At 35.2% G+C, this 23,071-nt stretch overlaps 1 protein-coding gene across 1 annotated transcript; it reads right to left on the bottom strand.

Moving 5' to 3' along the window:
* Positions 1-5,502: 5,502 nt before the first annotated feature.
* On the bottom strand, positions 5,503-6,216 carry LOC123564072 (uncharacterized). The gene has a single exon (XM_045357351.2). The coding sequence runs from the start codon at positions 6,214-6,216 to the stop codon at positions 5,503-5,505; it is 714 nt and encodes a 237-aa protein (XP_045213286.2).
* Between the last annotated feature and the right edge of the window lie 16,855 nt (positions 6,217-23,071).

Raw genomic sequence — 23,071 nt, 5'->3', positions numbered from 1 at the left:
GCGTAGCAGATTAAGGGGTGCCAACCTTAGGGATAATCTGTAGAGACCGTACCATAGCTCTTCGTGTACTTAGATTTTTCAAAATAAAGTGTTTTTACAAGTGCAACGGTTACGACTAAAAATGTAAACAACGGACTATGTCTATAAATCAGCGGAAGAATGAATGACAGTCGATCTTTGTCATAATACTGATTGACAGTGAATGCTAATGACTCCCTGTGTTGCAGAAATGTAATAGGAGATGTACTTTAGTCAGATTGGTTTGTAACTGTAATTTCCTATCAATTGAAATCCTCTGGAAACTGATAAAGTAATTGCTTATATTTCGACAAAGCTCACTGTCTTTGCCGTTCGCCAGCTGCGAAAAAGGCAAATATAAAAGATTCAGTTTAAGTTATATTTCCCTGGTACTGCCAGTTAGTAAGTTCATACTCTTAAAAACACGTCAGAGAAATTTGGGCAGGTTTGACTGATTGAAACGTTTGCGGCATTAGATTATATTCTTTCTTTACAAGAAAATTGCTGTTCGGTAGCAAAGTGAATACGCCGATAATCCGGAGTTCGCCGTATATGATGTTATTGTCACAAAACTTTTCCAGTTCACGTAATGTACGTTGTGCACTTAAACTGTCTAATTGTAGCTGTTGCTGCCATATTGAAGCGGTTGGGTGTCTGCCTTAGGTGTGAGAGGTCCTGGGTTCGAGTCTCCGGTAGAGCTTAAATATTTGCATTCTGCTACAGCATGTTTTTTGCTGTTAAAGGACTGTTCCAGATGTTCTATATTTTGGCACACAATGTTATGGATCATTGTTTTGAAATCCAGATCACAGTAGAATGTTAAATCAAATGTACCCAATTAGAAAATACTCGCTATATTATGTCCCTTTGATATTTCTGCTGTCCTTGTTCAAAAGGAGTTACATTTCCTTGATCACAAAATTTCTTTTAAATGAAAATATTAAATGCGCGTCAGTCTACGCTTCTGGTTGAAATATTGTCAATATATCTATTTTTGAGAAATATATGGACATTTATCCTCATTTCAAAGCTTTTTCACTTCAAACCTATGATTTGAAAAACATAGGTACTATCTCTATAATCTGGGTCCCAGATACAAAATGTTAAGGCGTTGGGGTGGGTTGTTCGACCAGAGCGGATGGTTCAGAATGCCTCACAAGGGCCCCGTGCCCAGTTTGAGGTTACCCCATGGGTTGATCTCATCCAGTTTACGAATAAGATTTGTATAACTACATTTTAATTCAATTACTTCCCTTATCTGGTCAAAAGTAAATTGGAATTATATTTTACACATGAAATGTAAGAAAATTTAATCTAAAAGTAAATTCTACTTTTCATGCAGTGAATTATCTTTCATATTTCCAACAAAAATGCCAAAACATTCATGCACAATCAATAATATCCTGCAATGAAATACGGACTCTGATGTGGACCTATGTGCACATCTAAAGTGAACAAATGGGGTAAGTTCACATCGGAGCTCTAGGGAAGGGTAGGCTGTTGTGTAAATGATACTTACTCCCACGTGCACCAGTAAAGTAACCGACCAGATAAAAATTGGACCCTGGAAATATGTAAAACTTTTTATTCCCTGCACATTGAGCGCTGTGATAAAAAGCAAGGAACCAGTAAATACTACCTCGCCGAGGTGTTTGCAGAGTTCCGCTCTTCAACAGGGAAGGTATGGTTGGTGTACTAACTTATACCGTTCAAGTGGTGGGTTATCGAGTACAGAGTCGGTCTCTACTCTACCCTAGAGCTTCGATAGGGTAAGTTCACATCGGAGCTCTAGAGAAGGTAGACTGTTGTGTAAATGATATTTACTACCACTTGTAAAGTAGCCGACCAATCAAACATTCGGCCCTGGAGATATGTAAAACCTTCTTTTCCCTGCACATTGAACGCTTTGATCAAAAGCAAGGAACCAGTGAACCTTACCTCGCCGTGAAGTTTGCAGAGTTCAGCTCTTCAACAGGGAAGGTACGACTGGTGTACTAACTTATACCGTTCAAGTGAGTTATCGATTGTAGAGCCTGTCTCTACCCTACCCTAGAGCTTCTATGTGAACTTACCCATACTGTCCTAAAACCTGTCCGACATAACGCAGCTAAACCAGACGGTCCCCTTGTTGGTTTCTTTAACTGGGACATGTGAATTTTGTTACGCGGCTTTGCTTACGGCTACGAGACGTTATTATTGTCATTACTGTCAAACCTGTCCTAAGCGACCGCACAGGAGAAGTTGAGATTGTGGTCTCTTAAGACAGTGGGTCTCAGGATAGACTTCTGAGCATGTAAGCTGTCATGAAGAAACAATTGCTACTACTATGGAGTTTATCAAGTACATGTATTAAAAATGGTACCATAGATACTAGTATATAATGCGCAGATTTTTTACCCCTGGGACCTCTCCCGAATCGTGGGTGCGTATCATAAACAGGTATAGACGATTTTCCAGCTTCAATTCTGGTAAAGGGAAACTACTCTCCGCGCTAATTGTCTAGGCTAAAAACTACGATTGTTGTTACGTTCGTATGATCTGTATACCATGCAGGACCACTATTAGGTAATAGTAGTTTATTTTTCCTTAAACAATGTTAATTTTATATAAAGTTATGTATTTTGAGGTAAGAAATATCAAAAATCGTAAATAATATAATACTAATAATAGATCAACTATTATCTTTAACTGATAACAAATTGTGAACAACAAAACGGGCACGAGTTGTCACGCTAATTGCCGGTAATTTTTTTTGTCTATTTCATTTTAAAGTTGGTCGCTTGATAACAGGTAAATACAATATACAATATACAATACAATAATTTTATTTAGCTTTAAACAATGTTACAATGTTTCTAGCTATAAAGTCGAAGAGAACCCAAAGAGAACATGGAATTTCCATATTAAAGTCTAACTTGCTTATATTCATTGACAACATATTCAATTATTTCAAATAATACCAGATAACTGACATCTGTAAAAATGAAGTTTAGCATAATATAAAAGTAACTGGCTAAGACTTGACACAATACTTTAAAAGGAAAACTTAGCCAATCCTAATCCTGAGTACTTCACGCTGTGGAAATTTTACAACTTTTATTGTCTTCCGCGTTTTAGGTTTGCAAAGTAGATAAATTTCGCAACATTAAATATTGTTTTATTTATTAAATGTAATGAATGGGAAGTAAAATAAATGGTCGCTGGTAGCGTTTTACGGGAGGTCGCTTGTCTCGGGTACATTATTGTTGAACTCGCAAGGGATGAATTTAGAGTGGTCGCATAGGTCAGGAAATCGCTTAACTCAGGTGGTCGCAAGGGCAGGTCCGATTGTATTATTATCATTTTATATCATTATTATTATTATTATGATACACCTAATTTAGATAGCTGAATTAATTTATGTCTAGTCAGCTATTCGGAAAGCTGTTGTAGAAGCCATAGGAAACTGGTGATTGTAGGTGAATGATTTACGTATGGTTTGTGTATGAACTGTCAGGCGGGGTTGGGGTAGCTGTGGCGGTGCTGGTGAGAGTGACTCTAAAATTTGGAGTATTTATTTATTTGTTCCTAAACAATGACAACCATGCCCTAGTTTGATCGCCTGTTGTAGTTTTGTAGTTTAGTATTATAAGAAATAGGAAGTGTTTCTGCATATGCATATGATCGAGCGGAGAGGGCACTGGTGAAGTAGTTACATTGATATGGCGTCGCTCATAGAAACTTCACTAACACTTTCCCCTTATTACTCCAGAGGATCCACATTCATCTAGTTGGACTATGTTTAAAAAATACGTCATAGTTTCTAACTGGCGGCAGTTCATTAAACTATAGCTATAATGGTAGTTGATTAAACAAGGTCCATATGTGTACGCGCATGTACATTTCTACTGAAAGGCATACCAATGTAAATTTTAAAGTAATGTTGATAATGAACTTTAAATACGTTTTTTGAGATCAAGCAAACCGAAGGTAACAAGGTCTTGTAACTAAGCAGTTTACCGAAACATATACGTATGTTCCTTATCGCGACACTGAATCCCTTTTCGCGTTTTATATTATGAGCAGCAATACAAATGCTGCTCGCGTAACAATAATATTCAAACGTGACTTCGATATCCATTTTCATTGCATTGTCGTAGGATATAAAAGTAAATTATGAATAAATGTTATTTTCAAATTTTCTGAGTGGCGTTATCTATTAAGCCATGAGACAATTCTTTAGAGGCGGATGCTATTTTCATATATTTCAAATAAACTTATTAGTGACTAAGAGTTATGCCATTATAGCTAAAGTCTTTACTTAGAAAAGTGCATTAACAATAGTTTTCGTACATGTCAACAGTCAGGAAGCACGCATAATTATATAAACTGATTTTACTCGATCGGTGAGCAAATATAATAAGATATGGAATTGTTTATATGTATTTTGCAATAAGCACTGGTAGCCGGAAATGTTAAAACACAATAAAATTTTCTTTCTTGGCATTAGCATTTTTCGGTTTGAATAACCAAAATATTTGCCAAAAGGAATATGGACAGGTGAACCTTTGTATACAGTTGTTTAAACATGTTTCAGCTAAATTGTGAAAACTGAGTAGCGTTGACCGTCCGAAAATCGTGAAAGTTAGCCTAATATTCAAATTATTCAGAGGTAACAAAATAATGACATAAACGGAATAAACTCACCTGAAAATTATTATTTCTTCCCTTAAATTCACCAGTCAAATTATCCTGATATGCAAATTTGCAAAAGAAATCAATGCTATTTACAAAGGAGGTCACATGTCCGCCATCTTGAAAATGCGTCCTATTTACGTAAGCTGGGTCAAGTGCCTCTAAATTACAGAACAGTTCAACAGTTAAGTTCCAACACTGAAAATATTAACACAAAACAAGTTCCAATTAACTCAGAACGTATTTACAATGTATTTGTATGCAACTCAGTTTATTTATTCCTCTGTTAATTGTTGGTGACAAGGACACTCAAATCCGTCCTTGCACCTGACTACCCTCTGTTTACAACAGTATACCAAATGTGTCCAATGGTCACATGAATCAAAGTCACAATTTACCCAAAAATTAGAGACAGGCAGTTTTTCAGTTGCTCTGGTTCAAACCTGTGGCAGACACAGCACTTTTCTGAGTCTGCAATTTCATCATCAGACTCGGAAGAAGAATCAAAACATTGATCATTGTGTGTTGTTTTTGAAGGTCCAGGCTGAGGTTCTTCAATAGGTGGTGCAATTTTCTTAGCCTTTGGTTGCTTTTTGACAATGTTTTTCAATTTACTTGTTTTTGAAGTTACCTTTTTTGGATGCTGCTCACAATATTCTCTTACCTCAGCTTCAACAACTGGATCACTGATGCATCTGCCAGGTACAATGGAGCTTAATGTTTGCTTTGGTGTTTTGCACTCTCAAATTTCTGCTTCTGCTCAATAAGATGATTCATTGGTTCAAAAAAAGATGTAGGATCTGTTTCTGTCTAGCATGTAGGTGGCTGGTAGGCATGTGATGGTGCTGCCTGATTTGCTGATACTTGCTGACAGTCAAAAGGAAAAATACCTGTCTTCATGAAACTTGCCCGAAGATTGTTTGGGGATAAGGCAGATGTATATGCTGTGCAGGCCAGCTGACATACGTTATAACGTGTGATTCTGGATTCTGGTGAAGCACGCAGAAATTTGTGACACTCAGAGTTGTAAATCCTCTGCAAGGGGCCAAAGCAGCCGACATCCAGGGGCTGCAGAATGTGACTGGTATGGGCTGGTAGAATAGATAAAATGACATTGTGCTGTTTCGCCCAGTCAAGTACAGATACATTCACATGGGATCTGTGGCCATCAAGTATCAGAAGAACAGGCTGGTCAGGACTAGATCTTTGCATAAATTTCAGGAAATGCTCATCAAGGTATTTGAGGAACACCTGTGTATTCGACCATCCAGACTCTGTGATTGTACCAGATGCGCCATGACTTGATCCAGCAAGAAGCTCATCATACATACGCTGGCCTTTGAATATAAAATATGGCGGAATTTGTGTGCCCAATGCATTGCCACACCCAAGCAAAGTAGTGATAGATGAACGTGCTGAAGAAATTGCCGGTACCGTCTCACCCACTGAAAGAACTTTTGGGGGACGGTGCTCAGTTTGTATACCTTTCTCATCAAAGTTATAAATGAGGTGTGGTTTGTCCATTAGATCATGATGCGTAAACACTTGTTTAAGAAGTATTGTTGGACAACTTTCTCTGATGCTGACTGTGCTCGTTCCTTAGCAAGGCCTCTTGGTGAGACCATTTTCAAATCAGGCCACCGTGACTTCAGTTTCCTATACCATTTCTCAGTGACAGGGTTATCTTTTGTCCTCTTGCCCAAATGCACTGCATAGTCAGAGGCCATAACCATAATTTCTTTGCCTGTATAACCATACCCAAGAGCAGACATAGTTTTAATATGGTCTACAAAAATTGATTCTTCCTCCATGCTAAATAATGGCTGTGGTCCAGAACGAAGAGTCTCTGGGTCTACCTTACCCAGAACCCTGTCCGTGAGTGTCTGCATAGGCACATTATATGTGATAGAAGCACGCCTAACTGATATTTTATCTTCTTGTCTCGCGCAAGGTGAGAAATAAAAACTATCACGAAATTCGGACGCTCACGAAAATGGGACGGTCAACGATAAAATGGTTGATTGATAAAGAGTTTTTGCATAGACAAGTAATTAGCCATTTCTTGAATAAAAATAAAATATAATATATAATTATCCTAAAGGAAGTATAGACAGCAGCTTATCAAAATCATAGCAGACTCTGTTTGAGACTGTTCATGAGAGATAATGAGATTTGCAACAACTCTCAGCCCTTACGACCCCAAAGCACAGTCTTTAAAAGCGGAACTCTATTACACAGACAATTAGACTTACTCCATGATTCCAAAGGACCAGAACATATTCATATCATTGAGTCCAAATACGTTCGGACTTTTTACAACCGTTATGGCACAGTGTATGATAGATTATAAAATCCATAAGAAGTGCCTTCGGTTTGACTCAGTTAGAATCATACAAACTGACAAAGTTTTTGAAACAAGTAGTCAATTTTTTCCAAGCCTGTGTAGCGGTGATAAACTCATTTTCTCATTATATACAAAAGACTTTATAAAATGTTTTTAAGCCTCATATTACATTTTAAAAAGTCGTTCTTTTTTGTTTCTGTAAGTAATGAATGCGTCCTTTAAGTGTGCCTTTTTCTGTTGGACTTCTGTCCCTGTTTGTTATTTATATATTCATTTTTGTTATTAATTAGTCCACACCTGATCTAATGAAGGATTCTAACTCTTTATCTAACATATGTTTTATTTTCTCATTACATCTTCAGTTTTTACAACATTTGGTTTTCGTTAAGACATACTTATGAAAAGAGATGCAGCCATCCCCCGTTTTAAGTTTTATATTTTAGATATAATATGGTAAAGTGTCTCATGCAATTCTTTTATAATGACTTTTTTTACTTTTATATTGTTTTTGTAATACAGATATAATGCACGTAGATTAAACTGCAACAAAGATAAACGTAATTGCTTTCCGGCTTTTTGCAATTTCATGGACCTGCCTAGGTGTGATAATTATGTAAACTAATTATTCGCAGGAATAGCATATGCGTAGGAAGTGTTTGATGATTGCCACAAATCTCGAGCAAAACTTTGGTGCAAATATTTTAACCAACTGCACATTAGACTATCACATGACAGAGATTATAATACATTAAATTATCAAATTTTGGTAAATGAAAGTAAACTAATTGTAAATAAACTGTAAGAGTAATATAGTAAACAAAGAGTTTTTGTCTTCTACTGCAAAAAGGCTTGTCTTCTTGTGTTTGTTTGAACCTCTATATGCAGCCCGTCTGGGCGTACCATGTGATGCTTTAAGCACTGGTATTCGCAATTGGGGTAAAATGACTTCAAGGGGAGGGGTGCAGTCAGGATTGTTTGTTAAAATAAGGCTGTTATTATTGTTATTATCATTATTGTCATTATTGATTTTGTTATTATAATTATTATTATGTACAACGCCTTTGATTGTCATTGTATAAAAATAGGCATTTAATCAAATTATTCAGTTTCAGTTTGCAGGGTTTTTTTTGTTCCACGTCTTACTTCTTCCATTTTGGTTTTGGTAAGCCTGATAGTTTCTTGCAAAGGGTACTGTGCTTACACTGTGTATGTAACTCCTGCAATAAACTCTAAAGACAGACTTAGTTTAGTACAGCACATAGCGGAGCCTAACAAAATAATAGCAGATTTGTTTTGTTTGAGTGTGATCATAAGATAAACATCTTCTCTAAATTGGTGCTTCAGAGGACTAGTATACGGAAAGGCATGTACAGTACTTACAGCAGTCTAGCAATTTTATAGCAGATTCGGTATGAAAATTGAATACTGCTTAAGCAGGTGCTAGGGGGCGTGGGCAGTGTTGCATTTTCCATTACTGCTCATGAACAGACTCAATCAAAGCGAGTCTGCATTTTTCACTGTTTGCATTGATCTCGGTGTTCTTTTTACAGTGCCTTACTTACGGTCCGTCTCAGTGAGACCGGTAGGTCAGTGTACTTAATTTTGTCCTGTTCGGACATGTTTGTGTCTTGTTTATTCTAATTTTTGTATTTTTTTTTTCTTTTGGATTGTATTCATGTAACATAACTTGGTAATTTTCTCTCGTATGTTTCTTTCAAAAAAGACAGTCTAATAAAATAAGTATTCTAAAATCTGTATTAACTCTCAATATTGAAGGGGGCCTCTGTGAAGTTTTGTATAAATGAGGACAGTAGTGCTGAAGAAGACTGTGTTTAGAAATTGTGAAGGGACACACGACGGACACCAAACAATCACAAAAGCTCACTTTGAGCCTTTGGTGCTTAAAAGATGGTAACATGCAGTAAGCAAACAATATTGAAATACGTTCTATACTTTATTTCTGGAATTGTTGGAAGCAACATGAACCCTTACCCTACTTCAGCTTATTATCAAATTTGTCTATCATTCAGAATATGTACAGTACTGTTTTCACCGGAAAGATTGATTTAAAATTTAGAGTCTAAAATTTAACAGTATCGGACATGTTGTTGCAGGTTGTGGGATAATGGGGTTTTTCTACCAAATAATTCGGGATGTTGGGATTAAAATATGGTTAAATACGATTTTCTCTGTTCTGACTAGATTATTAACATTGTGTATTGTACAAAAGAAAACACTTAATTGTTATTGTTACCCTAATGACAGGTGAAATATCCTTGGGCTTTTTGTCTATCATAATTAAGTTGTAGATTTGTCGGAGATAGGGAATGGACAAAGTTATGACTTCAAGTTATATGTTACCATGACAGATTAATATCAGAAAGCGGCTAGGTACATGGGAATTCAATCACGAACCTGTCACTAGGGTTGCCGTTTGACATGTACTCTAATTGAGTTTCCCTCTACCTAAGAAACGTCAAAATATTTGTAGTTCAGTTAGTCTTAGACTGCCACTGTGGTGCTCAGTAAAGTATCTTCAAAACGTTAACTTGTGTTGTTACGTGTCACATCTTTTTGTGGTGCCGTGGATCAGGATCAGAACCGAAGTACTTAAGAAGATTGGTGAGTGTTGATTTTATTCCTTTGTACTAAGTATTGTTAAAGATGTCAGGTCAAGAAATTGCTCAAATCTTTCAAAATCTAGGGGAACAGTTACGAAATGTATCTTCAATATTGGGAACACAGGGTACAGCACAGGTTGTACATACTTTTGATGGGGATCCAAAGAAATTTAGATATGGGATGAAAAGTATAGAAAAATACGGGGTTTTGACTAGACTAGATGGGGAAAAACTGCAATTAGTTGCGTATCAATACAGCAGTGGTGCTGTTAGTGATTATATTCAAAGATATCTTCGCGAAAACCCTGGGGAAACATGGGTAGATCTTAAACAAGAGTTAACCACCCGTTTTGCAGATATTCAGGATTCACAACATGCTTTTAGTCTCCTTAGAAATATAAATCAATCTCCGGGCGAAAGTGTTCAAGTTTTTGCAGAAAGACTTCTCTCGCTTTCGAAAGAAGCATTCACTGATCATCAGGGTGAAAATGCTATTTTAGAAAGACAGTTAGTGGGATTTTTTATTGACGGGTTACTACATGATTTTTTAAAAATGAAGGTTTTAAGAGATAGCCCAAACACACTTCAGGCTGCTATTAAAGTTGCTATGCAAGAGCAAAATATAAGGGCAAGATTCGATTTGAGAACAAACACTTACTCTGGGACAAAGGCAGAAACAAATTACGAACCAATGGAGGTCGATCATGTAAGACCGCAAAAAAGTTGTAGATTTGCAAAAAATCTGGTCACCTTGTAAATGAATGTCGCCTTAGGCAAAAATGAATAAATTCTATAGCGCGTGGGAAGGAACTAATTGCGAAAGCAAACAGTTTTCAATCAAGAAACTGAAAAACGCGGGTAGAATGTTGGGGTTAAGGCAAAATAGGACACATACATAGGGAATGTAGGAATACTAGGAGATATTACTCAAGGCAGCAGGAAAACTAGGTTCCTCCTATTATGATTAAACCGATAATAGGAGAAAAACCTATAGGTCAACATATAATTGCTATTTGTGGAAATCCAAACTCTTGTTTAATTAAGATAGAAAAAAAAGAAATTTTAGAAGTCTTATTGATTCAGGAGCTGAGGTCAGCTTAATTAGCAGGAGAACATATATGTCATTATCAAAGAAACCAAAATTTTTAGATAGAACCGCAAATCTTCAGTCTGTTAGTGGAAGTAGCTTACGTTGTGATGGGTCCGTAGTATTAAATTTCACGATAGGAAATAAAAAAAATCACATTTGTTTGATGTTGTATCAAATATAAATAGGAATGTAATTTTAAATAGAGATTTTCTCTATCGACATAGGGTCCGTCTATATCATGATCTCAAGTGCATTAGAATAAATAACACCTACATCCCCTTAGAAGATGAATCTCATATAGCAAGCATCGTTAGGCTTCAAACTAGCACGGTCTTAAGACCTCAAACAATTAACATAGTTAGGGGAAGGCTAAAACAATACAATGGCCTACAGACAGGAACAGAGTACGAGGTAAAAGAATATCAAAATGCATTTTTTCAATCAGAGCCAGGACTTAACTTAATAAACTCGGTCATATGGCTAAGGCAGGGATTATTGAACGCTCACATAGTCCCGGAGTTTTCTAGTATTCATTGTAGACAAAAAGAACGACAATTGCAAAAGACTATGTATAGATTTTAGACTTCTTAACAAAGCAACGCGGATTACGTCTTATCCTCTACCAAACATTGATGGCATTCTCTCCTCTTTAGGAAATAAGTCTTATTTCACCACCCTTGATTTACGCTCGTCCTATTTCCAGGTCAAACTTGACGAAGAGTCAAAGAAATTGACAAATATTAGTGCAGATTACATGGGTTCTTGGAACTTCCGGGTAAAGCCTTTCGGGCTCGTCAATGCGCCCGGGGTGTTTCAGTCTTTGAAGTTCTTGAAGGATGCGAGGGCTTCGCTATCAGCTACCTTGACTATATATGCGTCTATAGTTCCAGTTTAGAAGAGCATCTAAGACATGTACAAATAATATTTGATAGATTAAGACAACATAAGCTTAAATTCAAAATGAAGAAGTGTCAATTTATGCAACCTCAGACAAAATACTTAGGTTTTATCATAGATAAGAAAGGTGTAAGGCCAGATCCTGAAAAAGTTCAGGCTATAAAAGATATACCATTTCCAAACTGTATGAAATCCGTGAGGTCTCTCTTAGGAATGACAGGATTCTCTGTCGCTTCTGCAATGGGTATGCTGAAATTGTGGAACCGTTGGTTAATCTTACCAGAAAAAATGTTAAATTTAACTGGACTCCCTCTTGTCAAACTGCATTCGAAAAAAATAAAATCTAGCTTGATACAAATACCTTATCTGTCATTCCCGGATCCAAACAAACCATTTTACCTGTACACTGATTGTTCAGATCTTACCCTAGGGGCATGTTTGACACAAAAATGTGATGATAACGAGGTGGGAGATTTTAAAGGGGAGAAATCGATGTTCTTTCTTTTACATAGATTAAACCCTGCCCAGACAAGATATTCCGTTATAGAGAAGGAATGTTTTGCAATCCAGTACTCATTAAATAAGCTTGATTACATAATTCACGGCTGTGATATCACACTGCGGACAGACCATAAGCCATTGGTTTACCTATTAGAATCTAAAATGCAAAATAAAAGGGTACAGATGTGGGCCCTCAGTATCGCAGGCTATAATTGTAAAATAGAATATATACCCGGAAAGAAAAATGTTGTTGCAGACTTCTTGAGCCGACCCCCAAAGTCAGATACACCAGTTTCCGAGGATGGAAATCTGTCAGACACTGAGATCGATATACCAGATAACACTTTTAAGATACGCGAAGAACCTTCTGCTCAGGTGCCAGTTGAGATAAGCGCAATAAATTCAAATCATGTCGACCCAAAACAGGTTATCGATAAACAAAGTCTTCCGCAAGACCTTCCTTTGGACCCTATCCCTGATTTTGACAAATTCAACATGATTAAAGAGCAAGGAAAAGATTCCGAACTCTCTCAATTAAAGCAAAAACTCCGCCTTAATCAGGCATCAACAACAGAATCGCAAAAATTGTTAGAGTCAGAAAACATTCTATATTACTTGTCAAATGCTAATGAAAATCCTACCCTTAGGTTATATGTTCCGGAACACTTCCGGAAACTGGTTATCTTTCATTATCACGACAACAATGGTCATGCTGGTAGCCAAAGCCTTTTCTCAACACTAAAACAAAAATATTATTGGCCAAACATGTTTAAACAACTTCATAGCTATGTTGCAAAATGTGTTCTTTGTCAAAGTAGAAACCTGTCAAAAATTAAATCCCCCATAAATCCAGAAACGGACTGCCCGCCTTTTCCATTCTCGGTTATATCACTTGACGTTTGCGGACCCTATCCAAAAACAATATCGGGAAATAAGTATATAATCTGCTTTATGGATAATTACTCTGGTTTCATAGAAGCTTTTCCTGCGCCCGACAAGAGCTCCGATACTTTAATTCACTTGCTACTTAATGAAATATACCTTCACTACTCTTGTCCCCTGAGAATCATCACTGACAATGGCAGTGAATGTACGAGCTCGGCTTTCAAAGATGTCCTACATGAATTGAACATTGAACATATTAAAACTACTACTTATCATCCGGCCGCATATTTTTTTTACTTTTTCAGCTACACGCCGACATCATGATTTTGCCTTTACTTTTTTGCTGCCTAGGGGTAATACAATGTTTAGAACTTTATGAAAATGTAGTTTTTAACAAAGTCTCCAAAGTTTCTAATACGAAATCTAGTTGGAATATCGCGTTTATTTTAGATCATTCTTCCTTTGAAACTTGCTTAGACAAAATACAAAAACAACTTGTTTTGGCTGAAAATATTACAGCATCAATGCATACCGAATTTTCTACTCAAAATAAAGAGGGACGGTTACATTTTGATGTCCCCGCCATTCCTGACTCTATCAAAAATGTACTAGGGAAAATTTCGTACCTAAAAGAACAGTACCACCACCTGAATTCCAGTCTTACTGATTTCAGTCACCTATCTAGCCGTGAACGTCGGTCGATTCTAGCTTTAGGAGGTGTTTTTAAGTTTCTGTTTGGTACCGCTTCAGATTCTGATGTCTCTACTATAAAACACAATGTTGTCAAGCTCGCAAAAACACAGAAAAGTATAATTCACATTTTAGAAAATAATTTGTCCATCCTAAATGTATCTCGAACTCAAATCTCACAAAACCGTCAAACTATAAATTACTTAATTACTTCGGTTGAACAATTAGAACGAAAAATCAACCTTTGACAATCAAAGATGGAAAAACACCTTGAAATAGTTCAGCAGTATAGTATACATTTTCATAACTTAGAACTATTCATAGATGAACTTACAAATATGCTTCTACATGCGACGTTACATTTTGAAGATTTTAAAAATCAATTAAATATGCTTAACACAGAACAAGTAACCCCTAGTCTGATTTATCCTTTACACTTAAAAGCTCTTTTATATGAAATTTTATCACAAGTCCCACAAACTTAAGTACTTCCTACAAACCTTTCTAGTGAATTATGGCGTTTTTACGAATTCTTGCATTGCTCTACCTTTATTGTTGATAAATAAATCACTGTTAAAATATCAGTTCCACTCCTTGAAATAAATAATAGATTTGACATTTTTGAAATTTTAAATCTGGAAACGCCTTATATAGCAACAAATTCCACTGACCCAAAGGATGCAAATCCTTCTGACTTAACAGCTGTTTATGATTTAGAATCAACTGCCATAGCAACTAATGCCGAGAGAACCCAGTACGTCCTGCTCACCAACGAGGAATTACAAACTTGTAAACATAGTTTAACGGGGTTCTGTACTTTTCGGTCGGCAGTTTACCCTATCAATCTTTCAAAATTATGTGTAGTCGCTTTATGCGTTAAAGATACTGATCGTACCTCAAGTTTTGTTCTGTGCTTGTCAAGCCAAACAGAAAACTACCTATTGCAGATTATTTGTTTCAAGAATTTTGGGTTATTTCAACAAAAACCGATATCAAAATTGTAATCATCTGTACAACATATTCAAAAAGCCATTCTATTGTAATTGCTAAAGCGCCTTTGAGTGTTGTGAAAATTGAAATGAACTGCAAAGCATACAATGATTATTTCACTTTAGGCTCAAAATATTTAGGTATCAAAATTCTCAAAAATTTAACATAAGGAATGAACTAGAGACATTTACTTTCCCAAATTTTTCGGTGAATTCTCTATGGCGCCCGATCACGCACTCTCACCATAATAATTCTATTATTCAGTTGCCCCCTAAGCTGAGCCCCCTTAAACAATTCCCTATGAGTCAATTGATTAACGAATTAGAGTTCTTACGCATGAATGATATTCAACAATACGATGTCTTTCCTTTGTGGGTTATCATTGTAATATGTGTAACTGTTCCTCTTATTTAATTTTTGGCCCTTTGTATTTACTGTTTTTGCAAAAAGAAACGTACAATTTACCGATCTGGTACCGGCAGCAAGAAAGGTACTGGGAATTTCAACACATATGACTACGGTGTATATTCGAGGGCGGCCACTGCAGACGACGTGGCGTGTACACATACTACACTTGATAACATTAAATTGACGCCCACTGCTCCTGATACTGGGAAAAATGACCAACGCAGCGTACTTATCTCAGCACTGTACCCGTTACTTAAAGACACTGATTCTGGTATGCAAGGTATGTGACTTATGGTCTGCATATTGGCAGTCAGAGCCAATATACAAGACTGGACGATTGATAGACTTGCTTCTGTTTATCATATTAAGCTACTGTATAGCTACTGTGCAGTACATAGATTGCATGTGATATTTTTCACTTTTATAGCAAACCAGTTCTCACTTTTACAACGAGTTTAGAAAGCCTGATTAAATTGGGACTAAACAAACAAAGTGATAAAATACAACAGCATATTTATTTTTCAATTAATCAAGCTTTACAAACAATTATATCTCATTATTGCTTGATTTTTATAAAAAAAAATGAAGAAAATGCATTCAGGCACCTTTCAAAAAATAATGAATAATTCATCTATAAATAAATCATGTGTATTTTGAACTATGATATCTGTTTATTGCTGGATTTTATCATGAAGGTCCATATTTTTTATTTTTATTTTATTGAAAATGCAACTGAGCCCTTCTTTAATTTCTAATAAAATCCAGCAATACACAATTTTTCTGTGTTTTATTTTGTTTCTTAGATAAAATGATCATAGTTAATTAATTATTGGAAAAAAATCTTGAAAGTTCTCTTCTTGATATTTAAATAATTATTTCATTTTTCATTAAATAAAGGTGAGAGTTTTCTAAAATGGTGAGACCTGTCTTGATGTAAGAATAATAATTTTATTGGCCAGGACATTACTCAACAAGAATGAGCAATTAAAATAAGTATATTATCAATTAAAATAATTTTGTGTATAATCTGAAAAAAAAAGCTGCATTTCAATCAGTGAAATGTATAGCACTGGAAGTAACCAATTATCTTTACATATCAATAAAATTTATGATCCTCTGACATAGAGTACATGTCAAGTCTACAGGGGTTTTATGGACCCTTATCAGACTGGACCAGACAGGATCCAGTTTATTGGGGATTAAAGTGTCTGGCTTTTAGGGGGGGGGGGGAGTCACTTATATAGGAGATTTTCTTTGCCTTTAACAAGAAAACAGTTAACTAAAAAATAAAAAAGCATACTGCAACCAGACGACGCATTACCATTACGCTCACTATCTGCTTGGACTTTGTAATGTCGAATTTATAAACATTTCATCTAATAACCCTAAGGCTGAGAAAGTATTATATAACTTACGAAAGGAACTTGTAGAAGTTACAGTGACTATATACTTTATGTAAACTGTATCTATTGTGCCACAAGCAAATTAACTGAGAGGCAATATCAATGCCGGAAATCAATAAATAGACGAACGTATAATTACATGTTCTCTAAAAGATACATTACAGATCATTAACGAAGCACTCACAAACGACCTCCTACACAAACCTACTTCCACAGATGCAACAATATTGACCAGAAGGCTTCTGCAGAACGTTTTCAACGACCAGGAACACCAACAACCGACGACGAGCTAGACCAGCCCACTTCATGATGTTCGACCACACCCATTAGTGTTTCGACCAGAGTATTTTAAAATAAAAGTTATGTACAATCCTACGCATTAACGCTTACTTTATTAATTATAACTATCGCTAGTCAAATTCACCAATTATGTGCCCGAACTTTCAACAAATTATAATTTATTTAATGACATATCATAATTGCAAATATTGTTAATTCAGTTATCGCATTATCTAAATTATGCATTATTTAAGAAATGTACATATACCTTCATATATTTCGCGTTTTGTTCTACTGCATACAAATGCTGCCAAATTCAATTTTATATTTTCAGCGCTTATGGAATGTGTGTCACCCATGCCAGACTCTAAAGGAAAAATCTCTATATAGACAGGGAGGAAAGATAGAATGCCTAAACACCGCACGGTGCACGGTAAACGTGAACTACGCTCAAGTAAATACTGTGGATACCACCGAAGTGAATACCATACCTAGAGATGCTATACTGTGAATAATACTGTGAACTATATGTCACCATACCTAAAGATGTCATACTGTGAATACTGCGAACTATATGGCAGCATACCTAGGGATACTGTGAATACCGTGAACTATATGCCAGTGGATACTGTGAAATAAATTAGTGCGTAGTGCGGTTGAAATATCAAAGTAAACTATGACAGTATATATGTATACTTATACGAATAAAACATTATGCATTCTATCCTTTTCCCATAATTACAATATTATAGTAATCATCGTTATCATACTTATACATGTGTTATTTGTTTTCAAAATTCTTACATTCGTACATTCGTTAAACGTAGATTGAGATTTTTCCTTTAAGTCTGTTGTACATAATGTAAAATAATAATAATAATAATAATAATAATGTGTGTTCTTACCATGAAATCTTGCTTGAAACCTTGTACTTGTATTAAATGATGTCATACTGTGAATACTGCGAACTATATGGCAGCATACCTAGGGATACTGTGAATACCGTGAACTATATGCCAGTGGATACTGTGAAATAAATTAGTGCGTAGTGCGGTTGAAATATCAAAGTAAACTATGACAGTATATATGTATACTTATACGAATAAAACATTATGCATTCTATCCTTTTCCCATAATTACAATATTATAGTAATCATCGTTATCATACTTATACATGTGTTTATTTGTTTTCAAAATTCATTCGTTAAACGTAGATTGAGATTTTTCCTTTAAGTCTGTTGTACATAATGTAAAATAATAATAATAATAATAATAATAATAATAATAATGTGTGTTCTTACCATGAAATCTTGCTTGAAACCTTGTACTTGTATTAAATTTTCCTTTTTCAGCTTGCTTTGATGTATTGCTCACTTCAGACTAATGCTCCAACCAAAAAACTACCCTCTATCTATTTACAAACCCCGAAATTAATTACGAGTAAAAGTTTCATTTCCGACCTAGATAAGTAATTAGTTGAGAAATTTACTTCCTAGTTGATATTGAGTAATCATATAGGTGAGAAAATTGATTTCCGAATTGGCATTGAGTAATCATGACAATTACCTACTAACTCGAGGACACCTGGGTCTTGATTTCAATTAAGGCTAGAGCTGACACTAATAACATTAAAACCTTTTCAAATCGGCGTAGCAATATTTTTAAAATTGTTACATGCCATTAGTCTATATACCTTCATATTGTTACATGTTTGCAAAATTATTCTTTTAGATTATATATATGTTTTCACATTGTTACATGCAAATTATTCTACTAGAACAGAAAAAATCTTTTCCGGCGGGTAACGAGTGTGGGATAATGGGGTTTTTCTACCAAATAATTCGGGATGTTGGGATTAAAATATGGTTAAATACGATTTTCTCCGTTCTAACTAAATTATTAACATTGTGTATTGTACAAAAGAAAACACTTAATTGTTATTGTTACCCTAATGACAGGTGAAATATCCTTGGCCTTTTGTCTATCATAATTAAGATGTAGATATGTCGGAGATAAGGAATGGACAAAGTTATGACTTCAAGTAATATGTTACCATGACAGATTAATGTCAGAAAGCGACTAGGTACATGGGAATTGAATCACGAACCTGTCACTAGGGTTGCCGTTAGACATGTACTCTAACTGAGTTTCCCTCTATATAAGAAACGTCAAAATACTTGTAGTTCAGTTAGCCTTAGACTGCCACTGTGGTGCTCAATAAAGTATCTTTGAAACGTTAACATTTGTTGTTACGTGTCAAGGTTAGTAATGATTTGCACTGGTTAGAAATTGTTGCTGTAATGCAGGGTAAGAGTTAATGACTGTATAAAACAAATAACCTTTTTGTAAAAAGAAAACTTAAGGAAAGGAAACTTAACAAAACAGAAATAACTTAACAAGAAAACTTAACAAAACAGAAATATGTCCGGATGAGCAGACGAATATTTGGTTACGCACACCTGTTCAAGTGGTACGCATACAGCCCGATGGTGCTGTACTTATAGAGGTTATAGATGACGAACGCATTGTCATTTCACTCAGTGTCACACATGACTCAGAGTGAAGCATTTTCAGCCTTTCCTCCAATCAGCGCACAAAATCTCTCATTATGGCTGAAAATACCAAGAATACCTTACCGAGCAATCCGATTGGTACATTATTCAGGCGGCATAAGGTCATACGAGGTCATAAAATCGTGCTTAATACGGCACGCCGAAAAAAAGACTATTCAGCTGACATTAGCCGATCGAAGTCGGCCGTTTCAGGTTGTTATGGACACATGTTTTATTTATGCATTTCCAGGGCCTACAGAAACAGTGCATATTTTATACATGTCGAACGGACATTTTTGATGTGGTAATTTCTTTAATATTAAATATGTGTAAAATAAGTATGACTCCCCCTTTTTTCCGATATATCGGTAGGAACTTTAGCTTTAGAGGCTCGGAATTATGAGAATAGGGCATACACGGCATCCTGTCTTTACACAATTTGCAGGTGAGGTGCCGACAGAACACAATTCTGCTTGGTTTAAATTAATAGTCTGTCCCTTACGCTTTTTAAATGTAAACATTATCATTTAATAGAAATTGGTATCGATACCTATATTCTTCATATCGTTAAAAATGAAATATCTAGGCCTATAACGTAGTCTCATAGAAAATTTTGCTTTGCATCTCACCCCATCGCGATCAAAGTTTGATAAACACAAAAATTTGAACTTTTCTAACATCGATATAATCAACTTAGATTGGATTTATAAACTCAAACATGGTTGGTGAGATCTACAAATAAATTGAAAAATATATAATAAATACCTTCTGTTCATCAAATGTTCATTAACTATGGAAAAATCCTTCAAATTTAACGCTTCGTCATGTTTATGCTTTACATTACGCACCATCACTACATCGGTAGACTGCATAGATGTGTAAAGTAGACACAAACATGTCAACTTTCTCGACTCATATTAATTTGGAAAACGAAATTGTATTTTTGTAAATGTTGTTTACCAATCATTTTCAGGGATTAAATCGCGGCGTGTAAACTTATTTTGAGTCAAATACGCGTAATAATACAATAATACGGAACGTCAATGCAGTCGCGTATCAAGAGAGGTAGCACTTATTACAAGTTAAAGTAAAGTTAGGTTGAAAAATGATATTTTTAATAAAAATGCGGATGAAAAGATTTCATAAATCTCGGACCTTTCGACTTCGGCCAAAATTGATTCGGGATCCATAATTTGCTTACGTTGGACCCGCAACAGCATATTCAAAACGTTCATCAACAGCGCGTGCTCACGAGAATCTCCTTGTTTGTACACGTTTTTTCCCCTGTTTGTGCATGCCTGAAGTCGGCAAAAAACAAAGGTTTTATGCAAGAATACACCTTCGGTTTCGGTCACAAACAATCCCGCGGGCTTCTGCAGACGTTAATACACAAAAAAAGCGTATTATCCCTACAATACATCCGCTCACCACTTTCCGGGATTTTCTCTAAATTGGATTTTTAATGATTTTTTTTCGCACTGGTATTCCCGCAGATTCGTGAAATTTTCAAATTTACTGTTCCTTGCCCCCATTTCAAGTAAATTTTTATCCAGGTTTGGAGTACATGACCCTCTTATATCTTATATTGAAAGTAGAAGGAAAATATGGACGTCTAACAATTTTCTTTCGGTTTCATTGTCATCCATAGAAGTCTGCGTAGTTGATAATTTTATAAGTAAACGCGTTAGCTTTCTAACATAAGCTTATAAGCTTAAACTGTTTATGTCGCGGGGCTCGTGTTTCCAAGATAACGGAATTTCTCTCAATTTTAAACAACTTCTAGTATGTATGATAACAGGCTTTTTTTCGACGGCTTCAGTACCATCCTCTTTTTATGACCAATATTAGGGTTATATCATTAGCTTAATATCAGGCCCTATTTATCTAAACGTTTAAAGTAACCTTTTAAAATATCTTATATCTTGCTTTTTATTGTAATTTTGTACAAAAATATTTTTAAAAAATATTCATTTAATGTAGATTCAAAACATTTTATTTCTAAAGTAAGTTATATGTTCGTTTTATTTGCATTTTTAAACAAATATCAAAGCTTAAAATACTTACAGCAGAACCCCTAATCTTACTTTTTATGGAAAAATCATTGTACTTACAATTTTTATTCTCATGGATAGTGTTGAAACACAGATATAAAGCTAAAACTGTGTTCCTTAGATAGACCAGTGTGAACGCCTTTGAAATTTACATTTAGATATATATGTGACGGGCTTTTTTGCCCATGGTAACAATGATTTAATTCAAAATATCACTATTTTCTACTGAAATATAAACAATTTTAGAGCATATAAATATTTCGGCAAATAATGGCTGCTTAAAAATAGCTCAAATAAAAAAAATGGTCAGAATTACGTACGTTCAAGATAAAAGCTATTAATTTTGCGTGGTAACTGACACTTACGTCATGACGTCGATGACGTCATTTTAACGCAACAATTTTTCTTGGCGTTTCTGTGGTAATTTATTTATTATTTCAGAATATTACGCCATTAAGCATCAGATCAGAGACAGATTAATTAATTTGTTTCAGAAGAATGAATATATATATAAACACATTTAATTTGCCGTAAGCGTTGTCGTAAATCCTCACGGTAGCTTCCGGTTGGGCATGCTTACATCCTTAATGTAATGCTGCTTTGTACGTATTTTTTCATGTGTTATCCTTTTAAACACTTTGTAATTACTTGGTAATGTTAGATTTAACATTTTTATGAACGCTAAAAGCAGACCAGGAAGATACACTGATTGGTTACGACCCGGAAAACCACGTCATCTATTTTTAGATATAAATAGGGCGATTTTGTAAATGACCGTTGCATATTGATGCATGATACTGATCTGAACAGATATAGAGAAATTGATTAGTAGAATGTTTTAGGAATATAGAAAGATAAAAAGAATGATTCAGGTATCTAATATTTAAATATCCTAACTCTTGTTATACATTTTGTTTTAAAGGCATTATTTATTAGAGAAATAAAAAATTAAGTAAGATTTAGAAAATCTTGTGTTTTAAGAGGCCATACTAACAGTAATATATCTAAAACATCAGTAAACTGTTATATTTGAATATACCTTGTAACTAGCAATGGATGACCATTCGACACAACAGGGAAAGTCGCTTAGCAAGAGTGCAGAAATTAAAAATGTTTGTTAATCCAATATGATTTTTAATCCAATAATGTTTACATTAATTAGCCCAGCACCAAACTCTTCTCCCGTCTGGTAAGTACCATTCGTCAAAGCAGCCGCCGCACTGGTTAGATCTAAAAGCATATTTGTTCATTTTTATCATTCAGTTCAAAATATATACGAAGAAAGTGAAATGTGTGCGTCTTAACTCTTTTTATGTTCACCCATAATTCAGCACTGTAATATATACAATAAATCGAAGTAATATTTGACACACGTGTACTCAATTAATGTGGTTGCCTCACATGATACGGAGACGTCACAGGTGCTCGAAACATACTATTTTAATATTTTATATGGGCTATATTCTATATTAAAACTAAATATATACGATGACAGCTACGGACGTCTAAATATTTTCAATGCAACTAATTCATTTCCTTTCAAAGTATCATCAAAACCACTCTCAATCTCGTAGAGCAGACATCTGCGTTTAAATTTTAACTTTTATTTTTAATCTTCACTAGTAGACATTTGTTTGACATATAATCTTTTAAGACAATTTTGGCCAT

Source organism: Mercenaria mercenaria, chromosome 1 (assembly GCF_021730395.1).
Source record: "Mercenaria mercenaria strain notata chromosome 1, MADL_Memer_1, whole genome shotgun sequence".
Taxonomy (NCBI): Eukaryota; Metazoa; Mollusca; class Bivalvia; order Venerida; family Veneridae; genus Mercenaria; species Mercenaria mercenaria.
The sequence above is the reverse complement of the archived record's forward strand: the minus strand, read 5'-3'. Positions and strand labels throughout refer to the sequence as shown.